The sequence below is a fragment of the Oculina patagonica genome, chromosome 3, assembly GCF_052425735.1.
Source record: "Oculina patagonica isolate OP01 chromosome 3, crgOcupat, whole genome shotgun sequence".
In the NCBI taxonomy this organism is placed as follows: Eukaryota; Metazoa; Cnidaria; class Anthozoa; order Scleractinia; family Oculinidae; genus Oculina; species Oculina patagonica.
The window spans coordinates 23054365-23073839 of record NC_135760.1 but is presented as its reverse complement, the minus strand read 5'-3'; the positions used below and the strand labels follow the sequence as shown (position 1 = coordinate 23073839).

The following is a 19475-nucleotide window of genomic DNA, read 5'->3' as shown; positions in this document are numbered from 1 at the left end:
AGAACAAACTTTCTATTAATTTGTAAACCAATCGCGATTTGGCTTGCACACGTTTTCCCGCGCTTAGCTTTACTTTGATCTTTGATTGGTTCATTGCGTTTATTACATTTTTTTTGATTGGTCAGTCGTAGGAAAACCGCTCTAGTGCAAGACATCCAAATTAAAAAACACGGGAAAAGAGGGCTGTGAATTGTCTAAGCACATCCGGATCCTAAAGCTTTGAAAATAAATACATATTGCCTTCGGGCAGGGGGGGAGGGGGTCACACTGTATCACACCAAGGGTACCGGCTTACCAGATTGTCATGTCGACATCCACACTGTTTTCCCAACATTCGCTCATTTCGGATGAGCAGTCAGGGTTTTGAAGGTCTAGAATCTAAACCTGGCGGCCCGTATTCCATTTAAATGTTTCTGTTAACTTGTATCCATTTCAACTAAGTTAGCCACACAACCCATGTTTACTTCCTAGACCACTTCCCGATTCTTGCCTGTTTGGGGTACTTCAAATTTGCAATAAATTACTGTATGTTATATGGTGTCCCCAATTAGCTTTCGCAAGCTAAATTCTAATAAAGTTCAAATCCCAAAGGAGAAAGTAGCTAAAAGAGATTCTACAGCAAATTCAAATAAAACAAAGACTAAAACTGTCCCAAAAATACTCACTTATGTCCAGGATTGAACGCAAGTATCGTTTAGTGAGTACTTCATGTTTGACTGTGTTATTTGAACAAATTTAAAAACAGAAAGGCTGACCGTACGGTTAAGGGGTTGAACTTGTATATTTTCTTCCACGGCCTGACTTCATCTTCATCCCTGATGAAGTCAGGCCGTGCCTGACGAAATATTGGAAGAAAATATACAAGTTCAATCCATTAACCGTACGGTCAACCTTTCTGTTTTTAAATTTGTTCGTATTTATACAATTTGCTGATCAGATCCACCAGGATCCGGTTCTTTGTATTGTCCGTTGGCCCTTTCTCAAGTTAAAAGTTTTTGTGTTATTTGACATTTCCATAATAGTAGTAGTTGCCTTTATTTATAAACACTTTATTTATAAACACGATATTCATATTTGACAGATTTTGGTGTGTTTTGGTGAACTTTTATTTATGAGGACACTTTGTGATGCCTGTCATGAGGAACATGCGTCTTATTTGCGTTCAATACTGGACATATCTGAAAATACTCGTCAGGTTTTCATAGTTGGAGCAACTTTTTATTTTCTGACCGAAGATTTCCGAAGACTTTCAAGTAAGTTTCAAAAATGTTTGAATTCACTTAGGAGACATAATTTCTTGCCAAACCAATTTTACGCTGCACTCGCGATATTTTTTGGCACCAAAACGTGCCCCCCCCCCCTCCCCCCCAAAAAAAAGAAAAGAAAAAAAAAGACACATTCGTTTGGGAGGGCTACAGCCCCCCTCCTACCCCCTGCTCTGCCGCCTATGTAAAATAATTAGTAAACCTGCTCATCAAGTTACCCAAATGCATCTCGTTCTTTTTTTTTTGTAAGTTTGTTTGTTTGCTTTTTGAAAAAACAAGGTCTTTACTCTCTGATTAATCTGAAAAGGTGCTGCTAGACTTTTTCCCTTCGTCTGTTTAGCCTCCGCTGTTTCCTCTTCAAGCATACAAAAAACTGACAGACCTGATCAAGAGGAAATAAATATTTTCTCGTGACCTGATACAGTGGTTTTCACCACAGGTAGACAATCCTAGACAAGGTAAGTGAACTTTATTTATCTGGCTTACAGAAGATCACAGTTTGGGATCAAAAGATACGAAATTAAATTCAGTATTTTTGGATATATCATAGCGTTTCGTGACGGTTACCTCACGCAGTCTCAAACACAAAGGCTTGTGCTTTCTGTGCGCAAGGTATTGTGGGATACTCTTCTTCGAGCAAACATGGCGGACGGTCCAGCAGGATTTCACTTCGATGAACTAAACAAAGTTCGGGTTTTAGAGCCAGAAATTAGCCAGCAGACACAAGAGCTTAAGGAAGAGTGTAAAGAGTTTGTCGACAGTAAGTTGCCTTTATTTCTAACGGCATTCCTTGGAGTAAAATTTACTCTAAATTGTGAATGGAATTTGTGATTACAAAATTTGGAGATTTTGCTTTTGCAATGGTAACGTAGATTTTCATAGTTGATTAAATTTTTTACCTGTTTAGAAATTGGAGAATTTCAGAAAATAGTGGGAGGATTTATTGATATGGTCGATGCGTTGGCCAAAGAGGTCGAAAAGGAGAAAATGAAGGTAAGAGTTCTTGTCGACCGCTATTTGTTTATATTTATAAGTACGCTGTATAAAGTCTCCTTGGTGATAGTCATGCCATTAATTCACTTAAACTTTTTTCGTTTGCTATGTTCTTGAAATTTGTTGTTGGAGTTATTTTCTCACTCCTTTTGGATTAAATACCGCCTGTCAGAACTGGTATATAACATATTTGTTCTCACCCTGACGACGGCACATAGATTTTGTACAGTGTATTTGGTTACGAATTTGCACCGACTTTAATAACGATAAATTGACTGGAAACTGGGCTGCGCTCAGGCAGTCAATACTATTTTTATTTAAACTACTTTTAATTCAAGAAAGCCATGCATTGAATTAATAAGTTTGTAAACCTATTTCACATAGTTCTTAAGTTGAATATTTTTCCAAGAGCTCTGTTTTAGATAAAAGGGTCATTTTCTGATGACTCCACAGAACTATCTTAAAGCTAACCAAAGTAAATTATAATTATCCTATCTGGAGCAATGAAGGGGCTGTCAGTCTATTCACATTAGTTTACTTTGTTTGGTAGGCCATTGGTTCAAGAAATCTTTTGAAGTCAATTGCAAAGCAAAGAGAAGCACAACAACAGCAACTTCGAGCACTAATCGCTGAAAAGAAAACACAGCTTGAACGGTGAGAACCTATTAGGCATACTAGACAGCTCAGCTGACTGTAAAACACGTTAATATATCACATGTGGAAGAGAAAGGAAAATAAATTAAGACAACACCCCTCTTTCTTTCGATCATAAAAAAAAAACAATTAAAAAGGTGGAAATTAAAGCGCGTTCATTCCAACGATCGAAAGAAAAAATCACAATATTAATCAAAAGATCAAAAGAAAATGTCACACAATATCAACCATCAGTGCCTAACTAAAAACGAATACTGATGCAAAACAGGCATGCATTTAATTCAAAATCAACCATTGATTAGCCAAATATTCAGATCCCCCTATTAACATCCCGATTTCTTTCTATTGTTCAAGCGGAAATTGAAGGTCGCTTGTAATGTACTCTTTCTCAGAGGTTTTCTAAGGTCTTTTTATAGGTAAATCACCTTGAAAGGATATTTAAATTGTTGAGAACTTAAGCTAAAGTAAGTATTTCTTTCTTCTTTTCTCAAATTGTGTGATTTTGTATGAATTATTCAGTTTTTCATGAATTAGGTAAAAAGTTGCTATTTGAGATCAATTCTGCAAAATCGCAACTTGCATAATATCAGAAGCCCTGCCCCAAATACTGATTGCACATATGTATGGTACACACAAAATGTACCTTATGTTATGATTCACAATGAAGCAACTTCAAGTATCCAAGATGAGTATTTAGTCATTTCTCCACTCTGTTGGAAAAACAAATACCTGTACCACAATATAGTAATAAAAAATTATTTGAGTCAGCTTAAAAAAAGACAGAGGCAGCCGAGCGTTTTGAGACGTGGGAAGGCATTACTGACCCAAAAATACTTGGCAGGTTTTCATATTTGGGGAAATTTTTTTCCGTTCAAGCAACTTTTTGTTTTCTGAGAAGTTTTTAGACTGAAGATTCTCTGATTGCTGTTCAAAGGCCACACAAATGCTTCTGATCATTATTGAATTTTCCAAAAAGAAACAAAGTTTCCCGAAGACTTTCAAGGAAGTTTTAAGAATGTTTGAGCCCACTCAAGAGACAAATATCTTGACAAACCAATTTTACGCTGCGGTCGCGATATTTTTGGCACCAAAACGTGTGGGGCTGAAGCACCACAAAATTTTGGGGGTTTTTTGGGGGGGAGGGGTTAGGCCCCCCCTGCACCCCCCACCTAAGAAAGGCTTCCTAAAAATGGCAGATGTGATAAGAACTGTGATAAGAATAACTGAGATTTTTTTTTTTGTAGTTTCCGTGTGCAACATGAAGCTTTACAGAAAGTTGAGAGTGAACAAAATGAGTTTATAGAGCAGTTTATTCTACAAAAGTGATTTTAAATCTCAAGGTAAGACAATTGCCTATTTTGTTGATTTTTATGCTAAATAGTAAATAGAAAACACTTCCCGTGTTAACATAAACTTAATTTAAAACAAATGGAAGTTTGCAAGAATATGAAAAGACGGGGAATAATCAGGTACATGTACTAAATACTTCTACAGCTCTTTTGAGTTCTAACAAACAGCTTTTACTTCAGCCATCTTAAACGCAGAGAGCATTTTGTGTGCTTTTGCATGTTTGGTGACAATTACTGCACCCCAGTCGACCTTCAGTTTGCTTGTTGGAATATAATGTTGCCACATGATCGCATGAAGGCACTGGTCCGGGTCACATACAAATTATTTCGAATATTTGGAATCGAGCTCATCTGTATCAGGACCATCGTGAAATAAAAATAAAAAATTCAACTGAATTCTTGACTACCCGCGGCTTAGCAGCCCAAGTAAAAATGACTTTCAACTGATCACAGTGGTCATAGTCGTATTTTGTGTGAAATAGCAAATTAAAAATTCTTTAAGTTTATCTTAACTACTTGCATACCATTTTTCTAAAGTCGTTATCACTTTCTTATTAATTTTCAGGGACCATCTGTATAAAAACATCAATAACTTAACTTTGATATGTCATTAAATTAAGTCAACATGTAAATAAGAATTTTATTGTACTCTTTTGTTAATATATATTATAGTAGAGTTAATGTTACTTGTGGTAGTTTCAAAATGAACCAGGTGTTTAGTTGTGTTTTTTAACTAAATTGAAAAAAAAATAAAATTATTGACCTTTGGTGTCATCATCATTATTGTTGCTGGAGATTTAAAGTTTATCATTATTGATGTCAAAAAATAAAATTGTTTGTTAAACTAGAAATAATATGGTTTAGGGTCAATGAGCTGAGATACTTTTACATTTTGTATATCTTAGTTGTAAATTTTTCGTTGGTGAAGAAAGCCACTGTAATGATTAAGTGTCTTGCACAGAAAAATAACACTCAGTCAAAAAATAGACATCTTGATCCATACTTTAGTGTAGTAATCACTTGGCTACATTGTAAGCTGTACATTGTAATCTTAATGGCAGTTCATTTTATCTCGTCAAATCTGAGACAGTACCAGTAATATAAAACTTATTTTGAATGAGTAAAGTGGTAATACTGAATATTCCATTAAGTGTTTTGAGGGCTGGAGGGAGTAACAAAACTGACAATGGAGTCAGTGGGTAAAAAAGGTAAAATCTGCATATGAGCCCAGTGACCCATCAGGCTGGAGCTTATCCCGGTTTCCGTAGCATGAAGCGACTAGGAGTATTTCTACTCCCCCCTGGATGGGATGCTAGCCCATCACAGGGTTACACCCTAGCTTTAAAGTCACCGGTACCCATTAATAAACCTGGGTGAAGAGAGGCACCCAGACGGCTTGATCCAGAGCCCACTGTGCTTCCAACAAGGGAGTGGGAAGCAAAAGAAAATAAGGGGAGAGGGGACATTTTTCACTTGAATATTTAATTAATTCAATGCCTACAGTATATAGGCTGCTGGCAATAAAGAAGTGAACACATGGACTTATTTTTTGTCCAGGTGGACATTATTTTATTGAATATACTATCTTCCTTAAAATAATCTATATAAAAGTGATGGCTTACTGATAATATGCATGAAAATTTTATGAGTTTTGTAGTATTTTCCAAGCCCTCCAGGGGTGAAAAAATGTGAAAAATGATAGCGCTTTTAAGTAATCTGTAAAATCTCAAATAAGGGAATAATTATGCTTGTCATTTTTCTTGTGATTTAGCTACATAGTGGTGCACTTCACCTACATCATTCAACCTACATCAAGTAGGTGGATCTAGTTTTTAAGAACAGTCTTGGACCTCTACTCAATATATTATAACACCATTTAACTTGTGGTGTGCGACAATTACAGACAGCAGACTTTATTTCTGCAGTCTGCTGTCTACATTTGATGCACACTATTTACCTAAAATAATCTACAGTCTCATTGAATAACTGCCACTGGTAATCATAAATGGATTCCACTATGAACTCGGTAATTATTCCTTTACATTTTACAAACTTAGTTGCAATATTATTGGGTACATTAATTAATTGCCACTGGAAATCACATATGGATTCCACTATGACATCAGTAGTTATTCCTTTACATAATTGTACAAACAGTTGCAATGTTATTGGGTACATTAATTGCCACTGGAAATCACATAATAATTATGGATTCCACTATGACATCAGTAATTATTCCTTTACATTGTACAAACTTAGTTGCAATATTATTGGGTACATTAATTGCCACTGGAAATCATAAATGGATTACATTATGGCATCAGTAATTAGTCCTTTACATTTTCAAGATGTTACAAGACAAATCAAGAATACCGTATTTTCTCAAATAAACGCCCCCGGCGTTTATTTCAAACTTGGCTTTGTGAACCCGGCGTTTAATCGGGGCCCGGCATTTATTAACGGACTGCAATTTTCTGCCAATTTTTTTAGATTGACTTATTATTACCGATCTTCGAGACCAAGGGGCAGTTTCAGGCGGGACGATTTTTCTCTTTGTTCTGCCCCGAAAAAGTGTCCCTGGGTATCCACGGATTATTTCCCAGAGGCGCACTATTGCGGATTGGATAGTTTATGTTGCAATCGAGATTTGTAAAAAACAGAATATGTTTACTTGTTAGCTTGACCTCAAATAAACCCCGGGACCTCGAACAAACGCCCCCGGCGTTTATTTAAAAACTGGCAATTTTGACCCGGCGTTTATACGAGGCCGGCTTTTAATCGGAGTCCGACGTTTAATCGAGAAAATACGGTATTATTTATATTTTTATGCACTGCCATTGATGTCATTTATAGCACCCAACATGACGTCAGTGATTATAGCATAGGCATCGCCCCAGGCTCTCTTCAATTTTGGTGTGAAGTTATCTCCCAGGCCTGTCGCCAGGACCCATATGAGGGCCTGGCCGACATTCTGTAGAAAGCAAAAGATAAGAAAAATCAGAAAACATCCCGCAAGCTAGGCTAGGCCTTTGGGTGATTGCTGAATTTGGTATCAATTTACAGGTGCGTAAACCTGCGCGGAACCATGATTTAAATTTTGACAGAACTGAGTTTCGACTTGGTAAAAAAACGGTCAAGATTTTGCATCGTTTTACAATGTACGCAACTTTACGAGCAACATTTTCACTCGACGTGACTTTGCGACATTTTGTGCAATACCGCTGACGCGGCAAGCAGGAGGGGAGGGGGGGGGGGAGGGGTCTGTACTTCCCGCTTCCCGTACCTGTTACTTACGGTTCCCATCCTGTCCTTAGTAGTTCCTGCCTCTAAGCTATTTTTATTGCAAAATGTTGCGAAATGTTTGCCAATTTCTCCCGCTTCCCGCCCTCTATTCTCCCGCCTTGTACCCCTCCCGCCCTCTATTCTCCTGCCTCGTACCCCTCTCGCCCTCTATTCTCCCGCCTTGTACCCCTCCCGCCCTCTATTCTCCTGCCTCGTACCCCTCTCGCCCTCTATTCTCCCGCCTTGTACCCCTCCCGTTCTCTATTCTCCTGCCTCGTACCCCTCTCGCCCTCTATTCTCCCGCCTCGTACCCCTCCCGTTCTCTATTCTCCTGCCTCGTACCCCTCCCGCCCTCTGTTCTCCCGCCTCGTACCCCTCCCGCCCTCTATTCTCCCGCCTCGTACCCCTCCCGCCCTCTATTCTCCTGCCTCGTACCCCTCCTGCCCTCTATTCTCCCGCCTCGTACCCCTCCCGCCCTCTGTTCTCCCGCCTCGTACCCCTCCCGCCCTCTATTCTCCTGCCTCGTACCCCTCCTGCCCTCTATTCTCCCGCCTCGTACCCCTCCCGCCCTCTGTTCTCCCTCGTACCCCTCTCGCCCTCTATTCTCCCGCCTTCCGCCTCGTACCCCTCCCGCCCTCTGTTCTCCCGCCTTCCGCCTCGTACCCCTCCCGCCCTCTATTCTCCTGCCTCGTACCCCTCTCGCCCTCTATTCTCCCGCATTGTACCCCTCCCGCCCTCTGTTCTCCCGCCTCGTACCCCTCCCGCCCTCTATTCTCCCGCCTCGTACCCCTCCCGCCCTCTATTCTCCTGCCTCGTACCCCTCCTGCCCTCTATTCTCCCGCCTCGTACCCCTCCCGCCCTCTGTTCTCCCGCCTCGTACCCCTCCCGCCCTCTATTCTCCTGCCTCGTACCCCTCCTGCCCTCTATTCTCCCGCCTCGTACCCCTCCCGCCCTCTGTTCTCCCTCGTACCCCTCTCGCCCTCTATTCTCCCGCATTGTACCCCTCCCGCCCTCTGTTCTCCCGCCTCGTACCCCTCCTGCCCTCTATTCTCCCGCCTCGTACCCCTCCCGCCCTCTGTTCTCCCGCCTCGTACCCCTCTCGCCCTCTATTCTCCCGCATTGTACCCCCTCCCGCCCTCTGTTCTCCCGCCTCGTACCCCTCCCGCCCTCTATTCTCCCGCCTCGTACCCCTCCCGCCCTCTATTCTCCCGCCTCGTACCCCTCCCGCCCTCTGTTCTCCCGCCTCGTACCCCTCCCGCCCTCTATTCTCCTGCCTCGTACCCCTCCTGCCCTCTATTCTCCTGCCTCGTACCCCTCCCGCCCTCTGTTCTCCCGCCTCGTAGCCCTCCCGCCCTCTATTCTCCCGCATTGTACCCCTCCCGCCCTCTATTCTCCTGCCTCGTACCCCTCCTGCCCTCTATTCTCCTGCCTCGTACCCCTCCCGCCCTCTGTTCTCCCGCCTCGTACCCCTCCCGCCCTCTATTCTCCCGCATTGTACCCCTCCCGCCCTCTGTTCTCCCGCCTCGTACCCCTCCTGCCCTCTATTCTCCCGCCTCGTACCCCTCCCGCCCTCTGTTCTCCCGCCTCGTACCCCTCCCGCCCTCTATTCTCCTGCCTCGTACCCCTCCTGCCCTCTATTCTCCCGCCTCGTACCCCTCCCGCCCTCTGTTCTCCCGCCTCGTACCCCTCTCGCCCTCTATTCTCCCGCATTGTACCCCTCCCGCCCTCTGTTCTCCCGCCTCGTACCCCTCCTGCCCTCTATTCTCCCGCCTCGTACCCCTCCCGCCCTCTGTTCTCCCGCCTCGTACCCCTCTCGCCCTCTATTCTCCCGCATTGTACCCCTCCCGCCCTCTGTTCTCCCGCCTCGTACCCCTCCCGCCCTCTATTCTCCCGCCTCGTACCCCTCCCGCCCTCTATTCTCCCGCCTGGTACCCCTCCCGCCCTCTGTTCTCCCGCCTCGTACCCCTCCCGCCCCCTATTCTCCTGCCTCGTACCCCTCCCGCCCTCTATTCACCTGCCTCGTACCCCTCCTGCCCTCTATTCTCCCGCCTCGTACCCCTCCCGCCCTCTGTTCTCCCGCCTCGTACCCCTCTCGCCCTCTATTCTCCCGCCTCGTACCCCTCCCGCCCTCTATTCTCCCGCCTCGTACCCCTCCCGCCCTCTATTCTCCCGCCTCGTACCCCTCCCGCCCTCTGTTCTCCCGCCTCGTACCCCTCTCGCCCCCTATTCTCCCGCATTGTACCCCTCCCGCCCTCTGTTCTCCCGCCTCGTACCCCTCCCGCCCTCTATTCTCCCGCCTCGTACCCCTCCCGCCCTCTATTCTCCCGCCTCGTACCCCTCCCGCCCTCTGTTCTCCCGCCTCGTACCCCTCTCGCCCTCTATTCTCCCGCATTGTACCCCTCCCGCCCTCTGTTCTCCCGCCTCGTACCCCTCCCGCCCTCTATTCTCCCGCCTCGTACCCCTCCCGCCCTCTATTCTCCCGCCTTGTACCCCTCCCGCCCTCTATTCTCCTGCCTCGTACCCCTCCTGCCCTCTATTCTCCCGCCTCGTACCCCTCCCGCCCTCTGTTCTCCCGCCTCGTACCCCTCCCGCCCTCTATTCTCCCGCCTTCCGCCTCGTACCCCTCCTGCCCTCTATTCTCCCGCCTCGTACCCCTCCCGCCCTCTGTTCTCCCTCGTACCCCTCTCGCCCTCTATTCTCCCGCATTACCCCTCCCACCCTCTGTTCTCCCGCCTCGTACCCCTCCTGCCCTCTATTCTCCCGCCTCGTACCCCTCCCGCCCTCTGTTCTCCCGCCTCGTACCCCTCCCGCCCTCTGTTCTCCCGCCTCGTACCCCTCCTGCCCTCTATTCTCCCGCCTCGTACCCCTCCCGCCCTCTGTTCTCCCGCCTCGTACCCCTCCCGCCCTCTATTCTCCCGCCTCGTACCCCTCCCGCCCTCTATTCTCCCGCCTCGAACCCCTCCCGCCCTCTGTTCTCCCGCCCTCTATTCTCCTGCCTCGTACCCCTCCTGCCCTCTATTCTCCCGCCTCGTACCCCTCCCGCCCTCTGTTCTCCCGCCTCGTACCCCTCCCGCCCTCTATTCTCCCGCCTTCCGCCTCGTACCCCTCCTGCCCTCTATTCTCCCGCATTGTACCCCTCCCGCCCTCTGTTCTCCCGCCTCGTACCCCGCCCCGCCCTCTGTTCTCCCGCCTCGTACCCCCCCCCCCGCCCTCTATTCTCCCGCCGAGTACCTCTCCCGTTCTACTGCCCCAGTCGGAAGCAAAAACTAATACTTATAATAAACCGCAGCTGTTTAGAACTTACCCTCAAAAAAGAGATCAATCGATAAAGGCTGTTGTGTTTGTGTGAAAAATTAATTAGTCAGATCAGGATGACAGTTGCACCACGCATTTGCACGAAATAAAATGTTGAAATTGTTGCACGGGTAACGCGCAGTGTTCAAAAAGTAAAAGCCGATTCTAGGCGCAACGATTTCAGGGCTGGACACAAGGGAGTTTTTGCACCGTATGTCCGGGCAACCTCGATCTTCCCCTGTCGTGCTTGATGCGAGCTTTTAATGGGCGCGACCAAACAAAACAGAGGAAATTCCACGATACCACACGGGTTTTCCGTTTACGAGGCTAGTGTGGACAGGACCTATGAGAAATATGTCTTACCTGAAATTCTTTTGCAGTGAGCTCGAACGCTGCATGCATCTGACCTAGTTCCTTCAACTTGGGTATAAGGATATCCGGCTTATCCAAATGTTTCACTGCAAGATCTACAGCGTTAATAACATTTAAAGCGTGCATGGTGAACTGGGGGCTTGTGAAATCATTACCAAACGGAAATAAATCTTTCAGCTCAGGTGCTATCTCAAATAACCTGCAAACATATAGAAGTAACGTTAAGTACCGAAGGCAAGGCCGAACCACGTTAAAAAAATGTTGTAATGGAAAATAAAACCAAAAAAAAACAAAAGTAAATATAGAGATGAAAAAAGGAAACTCTAGTTTGTGAAAATAATTAACAATTCAGGGCTCAAAATAACGGCCGGTCAACGGACAATGTTTCGGTTTGCCGGTCAATTTGACCGGACACACATGGCCGTTAAAATGATAACTGATTCAAGAAATTGCAGCCAAAACACTTACAGTGAAGCAATAGTGGGTCATTTCATGCCACGTAAAAAAAGACGATCTAACGAACAGCTGAAACATATTTTGGGCGGAGACGGAAGGCGGCAAAAAGCCAAGAAAAAAAAAAGAAAAGATTAAAACTAGAGTACGTGTCTGGACTTAGAGTAAAGAATTAAGGTGTTTGTCGTACTTGTGAAACAACAGTTCTCCGTGGTGCTTTTTATTGGGTAACACTTTTTCCCATGAGCTACGGATCAGTTCAATCTGTAGGTCAGTCAACCCATCCGACTCGTCGCTGCAAAGTAAGGTTAGACAACAAAATGTTACTGTGATAGACTTCCCGCTATTAAAGATGCGCGAAGTGTGTCAAGTTTGAGAGAGAGGGTAAGGGCTGCAGGTGAATCTTTATGGATCGAGCACATGTCGAGGGTTGAGGGAGGAATATACAAGAAAAGAAAAATCAATGCACTTAACAGATTTTGACAAGTTTTGGTCGACAATTGGAATACACATGTCTAAAGGTGTTGACATCATGCCTTTCCAAACAGCAATTTACACATGTACCCATTGCGGACCTATTATTTTTGTTGTTGTTGCTGTTGTTGTTGTTGTTGATAGCCACTTACTAGAATGGAGAGGATTATAAATGGCAGGGCTGAAAATTTTGATACGCTACGGCGCACCATGTTACATTTAAACGGACACCGAAATTGTTGCGCAGTGATTATGGACATAAACAACTACCGGTATTTTATATATAATTAGGGTTGGATTAGCCTGCGTAGCAGGCGCAGTAAAGTTTCTAGCGCGAGTATAGGAGAAACGCGAAAGGTGCGAGAAGGCGCACTCTTTTAAAAGCGCTAAGAACTACACAGACGCCTGCTACGCAGGCTAGGGTTGGATACGCATTGCAATTTAAACACTGTATGTCCGGGCTTTTACTTAGTACTACTACGAAGAATTTTCTTTCTTCTTTGTTTTTGTTGTCTTAACTTTATAACTCGGCGAGCAAGGAAGTATATTAAATAAATTTTAGATCGCTTTTCACAGGTGGCGTACTGGGGGGTCCATCGTCCTCCAAGCCAAGCGCTCCCCTTCCCCAGGGGATGCGCATTCCCCTACTTTTTTTAAAAAAATATATATATATAAACAGTGTCTGTTGTGTCCGTAACCGATGTGACAATGGATAACGAGGCAGTTCAGACGATCCTGCTTCATGGTGCTTTTTGGGTTGTTCTTTAGACGAAAGGAAGGCAGTAAATGTACGCTCTGAAGTCACTGATGGGGAAATGGTTTTCGTTGAAATTCCCGCCAACCACGATCCTGATAAAACGATATGTGCCTTGACAAACCAATTCTATGCTGCGCTAGCGATACGGCTTTCGGCCCTCACCCCCCCAATTTTTGCTTGGGGGTGCTACTGCCCCCCCCCCCCCCCCCGTGCTCTTTCGCTTATACTTTTGTCGATGACTTATGTAAAATATCATCTGCTCATTGTTCGTAGCTTTTGATACACCTGAAAAGCTTGTAGCCTTTCGCTGTTTTATTATTTAAACCAACAAAATGCAAATTAATTTTTAACCGGCAAAATGTTGCGATGACCCCATTGACAAAATGTTGTCAAATAAAAGTTGTAGCTATGAGAGACATAAGAAAACTCCAAGCGAAAAAAGATCAATTATCAAACATGTAGGAATTTATTTTGATGAAACAATAACAGAATGAGTTTTAACGCCGGCGCCTTTGTAATTGATTTGATAAAGCATGCCCTTGGACAAACTTGACTTCAACTCGACCCTATGAAGCCGCAAAGTGCGTTCTGTTCTCAAAAACCTTTAAACGGTTAATGTCGTACGATATTTAACCACAAAGTCAGTAGCATCGGTATTGTCGTTTGCTGGACTAAGCTGCAGGATTAAAATCGACTGCAAACTATGTCAAACAACAAACATTTCTCACTGACATTGCGACGAAATTGCCGTCCACAACGAATCAGAGATATGCCGAGTATCATCTTGAACTGATTATTTCTCTTCTTGCGATTTCGCCATCTAGTTTAATCGTTTATTAGTATTGTCTGGGATATTCTTGGTCTTCAAGTTGAGTGAATGGAATTGTAAACATGCGAGGCGGTTTCGACAAGATTGTTCTAATTGTTTTTATGAGTTCTTACCTACCTTGGTTCCGGTTTTAGAGCCGGAGTAGGAGGGAGCTCGTACGATTCCCTTGATTGAAAGATTCCCATTTTAGCACTCAATTCAGAGATAACTACCTTGCCAAATCACGGGTGGTCTCGAACAAGGCGTTTTGCAACACCGTAGAATAATTTCGTTTCGAAATTTCACACTGCACTGAACTTTTACACTAATTGTGGGCTAAATATGCAAGGAATTAGCGAGCTGTAATAACACGCTTTGTAATGGTGTATTCAGATTTAGCAAAAATTAATGGACATTTTTTTTGTTCTACTCATTTAAAAATCAAATCCGGAAAGTTAATTTTAAGTCCTACTAACTTAAAGTGAACAGAGAGAGGGATTGCGACAAATTCACAAGTGTATTTATACACACAAGTTGAGGTGTATATTTATAACTTATCTATGTGGGAGACTCTTATGCAAAACAGAATGAAAAGCTTGCACGATTAAGAGCTCTATCACGAAAACGTTTACTGTGTGAATTTAATTATTCAGGTATTAGGGTATTATTATTATCATTATTATTTTCTATTATCATTCGAGTACTTTCTGCCTTATCAGTTCTTATCATCACTACCCGCTGTGGTCTTATTTTATATCGCGTTTCGTTTGTATGTGACGACATGTTCCGTGTACTGTGCGTGTATTATCAAAAGTTTATTGTTGGATTATTTTCTCTATTGTAGTCTTTTTGTTCCAGGGATTAGCTTTAAGCCATCAATGCAGCGGCGCGAGTGTTCTCGCAATTTTTTTGTGTTAACTGTCTCTCGAAACACGTACTCTTTCAAAAATATACGATTTCCGGCACTTTTGTGATGAGTCGTGGACACTCTAGCGACCCCTAAGTCGCTCACCAATTAGAGGGGCCCTTGTTTCCTTCAAAAGTTTGCCTGTGTTCCTTCGTTTCCGCAGTTTTTCCGCCTGTGTTCCATTTTTCGAAGCGCGCGAATGACGTCACGACTCAGACAAGACTCAGACAAACAAACCGAAATGGTGGACGATTTTCCTAAAACACTTCCTAAAGCAGCCGTTATTCTTAAACACTTTCATAAACCGAAAACGTCGCCTAGATTCCTTCAATTTCTCTCAGAACACGCTGATGTTTTTTGATCCTCGTGGCGGTTATATTCATTAGCATTTTATTTTTCGACCTCGCGCGCTTCGCTATTTGCTTGCCCTTCCTTCCCCCCCCCCCCCCCCCCCCCCCCCCCTCCCCCACATACACAAAAAAGAAAAAGTTCAGTACTGGTTGACTAACCGTACACAGTAGAATTGTTGGAGTAATTTAGTAAAGTAGTAAAGATTATGTAAGATTTTTAATAAATCTACTAGATTATTGATGTGATCTTTCAAATCCTTGAATGTTTTGATATATATTTTTTATTTTTGATCCAAACTCCAGTCTACCACCTTAAGAAGAAATTTGGATTTTATTGGTCCACTGACCACCCCCGTATGTGTCTGGTAGAGAAACTAATTCTCCCCAGGGGGACCCAATTCCCCGGCTAGAAAGCCTATTACATGTTATACAGGGCCAGGGGATAGAAAGAACGTAATAAAGTTAATTGCAAAAAACTCAGCGGGAGAGATATAGAGAAGCCATTCCGCACAAAAATATCAGTATGGTGTATTTAAGTGTCGGCATAGAGAGATGTGGGTAGTATTGGATCACTGATAAACTCATCAAGTATACTGAATACACGGCAAAAAACGCCCAGCTCGAAAGCATTATACCTGCTTAAATACTACATTGAAAAATGATCATTTAGCCAGCGACAGATGGCAGCAATGTTAAGAAGTCTTCAAGATCGGGAGATAATTACATGAAATTACATCTGGAATGCGAGGCGCATTATTGCTAAATCACAGTAATAGAATGAGAAAAGTATCGAATAGTTTAGCGAGAAAGGTATAAAGATTTAACCTGATAACGTACCTTCGTTCCATGCCCGAAAGAACCCGAAAGACGTACAGCTGTAAATATGCTTAGGGTGGCAGCTGTATAAACTAATGATAAACTAAAGAAATGTTAATAAATATGCGAATAAGTAGTAAAGAAAGGTTTTGATGAAAATCAGCTGTTTTTTCAGTCAACTCCTTCAAGGAGTGGGCGAGTTCTCAATGTTTTGTTTGGGTTCAATTTCTACACAACGAAAAAGAAATGCGACCACCCGTAAGACAATTAGCCATGTTCGAAACGAGCGGGGGACTGGGTACGAATATTCAATATCGATTGGATTGAAAAACTGGGCCTGTCATCTGAAAGAGCATCCAAAATATAGCACAATTTGAGAGTTATTGGTTTAAACGCAAAGGCATGGAACTCTTTTAAAAATCGTTAAAATAAGAGAGCTGGACAGCTGTCCATCCAGCCATACTAAGCTCTCTTATTTTAACGATTTTTAAAAGAGTTCCATGCTTTGCGTTTAAACCAATAAATCTCAAATTTGGTTGAGCTACTAATTTTTGGATGCTCTTTCAGATAAAGACAGTTTTTCAATCCAATCGATATTGAATATTCGTACCCAGTCCCCTGCTCGTTTTGAACATGGCTAATTGTAAAGAGCTAACTAGCCTCATATAGGCCCACTATGATGTCTTGACGCTTCCTCTCTTCTCCCCCTCCCACTGGCCTACTTTTTTGTAGTCATAGTAATAACTTTGTTTCCTGAGTCCTTTTGGTGCCTTTTCAAAATTAACACCACAGTTTCAAACCGCCAAGCTTCTTTCTCGGCTTCTGTTTTCATGGAATTGCCCGGGGAAGCGGTACACCCGCCCCCATCCCCTCCCGATTCTTTTTTAAAGAGCAGTTATTTGATTTTAAGGCTAAGGGAAGACGATTGTATGCCTGATTAAACTGAATCACGTGATAAATTCAGTTGCGTGACGGAGAGGAGGCCATCAAAATGGCGGTGTCACAACGGTGATTTGGGTATCCCCCGGGGGTATCCCTTTGTCAGTTTGGATAACCCCATAAGGTCCACGGCCCGTAAGGAATAACCAAGACATTGACAGCGCAAAATACAGCAGGTTGATATTTCAAACAAAAAAGGCGCATTCTAAACAGCTCGCAAAGTTCAATGTGCGAACATGTCAACCAACTGACATAAGGCTGTCACGTAATATTGCCAAGCTGTGAAAACTGACCTCTGTCGTCTGTCTGAAATTTTACGCGCTCCCAGCATTTAGGACCAAGAGTTATTCAATAATGCTCATTTATTTTATGTGAACTAATGCATTTTGTTTTATAGATATCCAATCGAACGTTCGGTAAGCGAACCCAATCGAACACCAATCGTTAAGTACTTGTTAAATGTAAAAAATAACAACCAATCGAACACCAATCGAAAGTAGTTGAACTCACATTAAACTTTGGTCAATCGAACAAAATCAAACGTTCGATTACCGAATAGTCCTCAATCGAGGAAAATCGAACGTTCGATTACCGAACAGTCGACAATAGTATTCAAACAACTCCCGTTCGTTTATACATCTATTTGGGGGCTAAAACCTCTCATTAAACATCAAAAAAGAAGCAAATTTCTTTCTATGAATTCTTGTATTTATTTTACGCATAAATTATACCATCTAAAAAGAAATTCCAAGATATTTCAAAATTGCTCTTGTAGATTTCGATGAAACTCCGCAGAGCTGAAGGCAAACACCCAAGGTATACGTAGCGTGAAGGATCTCGAGAGAAAATGCGGTTACGGGCTAAAATTCGATTCAGAGCAAAAACCTATGTGACGTCATAGTCACGTGATATTCATTCCGATCTCCCAAAAATTTATATCATATTGCAGTTCAGTCTATGTGTAATCCATGTGATATAGTGGATATGTCATTGACATTAATCCCTTAAGTATGAGGGTTTCAAAAATGATAGGTATCGCTAGAAAAAAACTGGGTCGAGCCACCTTAAAGGGAGTAACTTACGACAAAAGCTTACAATGCACATGATGAATAAATTTAAAACAAAGCTAACAAGAAAATCTTAACAGTCTATAATCCTTATGAGTCCAACCCTTCTTAAAAGGGATTTTAGTTTTCTGAAACTAAAGTTGCAAACATGTCTTTGTCAAGTTTTAACAAGTAAGTTCCTCCATGTGAGCCTCCAGACATGGATAGATAAGAGCACTTTGAAATCAGTCCTTTAAGTTTTCTGCAACGTTTTAAAACTTCCTGTGCATCTGGAATCTGCTGGTACACCACTTTGCAAGCTTCTGATGCATATGCCTGTTCAGATAACGTCCAAAAGCAAATGCTAACTTTGCCAAATCAGGATCAATCGCTGCATTCTTTTGAGTGGGTAATTCAGGAGGTGTAACTGTCTCTGTGTTAGATGGTGGTTCTTCATTGGCATTAGAATACTCTGGGCCATCTAAATCCAAGGCATGAAATATAGCATCACTGTAGGCAGATGAATTAGGGTCACAGGTCAGCTCTTCTGCTGGAGGAAACTCAGGACCTTGACTGTCAAATTCTGGTAGGGCATCACAGAAAGGAGACAATATGGATGATTTGAGACCAGAATCTTCCATTTCTTTTCATTTCTTGGATGGAAAGTTGCCTTTGCTTTGGAGCACAAAAGTCTAAGTCACAATGTTTATGTTCAGTTTCCTTTGGAGGTTGCAATGAAGCAGGTGGCTGCTGAGTATTTGCCCAAGTAAGCCATCCATCTGCAAGTTGTTTAGCAGTAGTGTCAGCTGCTTCTTCGAGAACAGCATCATCAATTTGTCATGTCTCTAACATCTCCTAGAATGACATTCTCAGGGATACTTCAACTTAGATTCCACTGCCAGTGTTGTGCAGTATGTGGTGTGCAAGTGAGGAGTTTCTTCTGTTAGAACTGAATCTGGTGTTTCAGCAAGGTCTATGAGCTGAGCATTGTAGCACGGATCACTGCTAGGGCGTGCTGTTTCAGGTTTGAGATTTGGCTGAGATCAAAGGGACCATTAAGAGTGTGTCCATAAGAGGACCAGGCAACATGTGATACAGCTCATATCACCGATTTCGCCCAAACTTAGCATAAATGTTGGGTATGGTGAGCTATTTACTGTGACAAAACATCAGCTCAAAATATTTTATTCCCTTCAAGTTATGGCACCTTTTGCAAAAATGGCCATTTTTCACTAATTTATGCATATTTAATTAGCTGACTTTGATTGACCAGTTCCACAAGAAAAAAAGACTTCTGATAATAAAGTTCACTGCATTATATTTTGTGGTTATTAGGCTTTAAGTACAATAATTCACTTCAACCGTCTGATTTGATTTCTTCTCCTGAAACGGTCTTTTGGAAGGTACACATTTCGTACTGTTGGAAATAGCCTTTAACTAGTGCCCCATTATCTCCCATGAGCAACAACTTATATACATTATTCTTACATGGGTAATGAAATCCATCTCTAAACTTCACAAAAATGCCACAAAATGTCTGGGGACTTCAATATTTTATTAGTATTGAGGAACTAAACACACGTGACTTAACGATTTCTTGCTATTTCATCAAAATTCACCGAAACACAGAAGCCATTTATTTGCCTCAATTTGGCATAAAATCGGTACAAAAAAGCTAATCAAGCATAAATCTATAGATAACAATCAAAATATTGG

General features: G+C 42.9%; 2 protein-coding genes across 5 annotated transcripts; one reads left to right on the top strand and one right to left on the bottom strand.

Annotated features, from left to right (window-relative positions):
* Window positions 1-1475: 1475 nt before the first annotated feature.
* LOC144647132 (intraflagellar transport protein 20 homolog) lies at window positions 1476-4995 on the top strand. Its single transcript, XM_078506888.1, has 5 exons — window positions 1476-2025; window positions 2173-2258; window positions 2809-2912; window positions 4157-4252; window positions 4827-4995. Exons 1-4 carry the CDS (start codon window positions 1908-1910, stop codon window positions 4236-4238), a joined length of 390 nt encoding a protein of 129 aa, XP_078363014.1. The 5' UTR covers window positions 1476-1907; the 3' UTR covers window positions 4239-4252; window positions 4827-4995.
* Window positions 4996-5803: 808 nt separating this feature from the next.
* LOC144647129 (neuroglobin-like) lies at window positions 5804-16042 on the bottom strand. 4 transcript variants are annotated; one of them, XR_013569533.1, is made up of 5 exons: window positions 13840-14342; window positions 11853-11957; window positions 11201-11408; window positions 6460-7232; window positions 5804-6352 (listed from the first exon to the last, which is right to left on the bottom strand). XR_013569533.1 is itself a non-coding variant. In XM_078506885.1 (4 exons), the coding sequence occupies exons 1-4, from the start codon at window positions 15804-15806 to the stop codon at window positions 7086-7088; spliced, it is 471 nt and encodes a 156-aa protein (XP_078363011.1). In that variant the 5' UTR covers window positions 15807-16042; the 3' UTR covers window positions 5804-7085. The 4 variants fall into 4 exon arrangements, 2 of the variants coding, with proteins under 2 accessions (XP_078363011.1, XP_078363009.1); XR_013569534.1 differs by having other exon boundaries at window positions 5804-6283; window positions 6486-7232; XM_078506885.1 differs by lacking the exon at window positions 13840-14342 and adding an exon at window positions 15796-16042 and having other exon boundaries at window positions 5804-7232.
* Between the last annotated feature and the right edge of the window lie 3433 nt (window positions 16043-19475).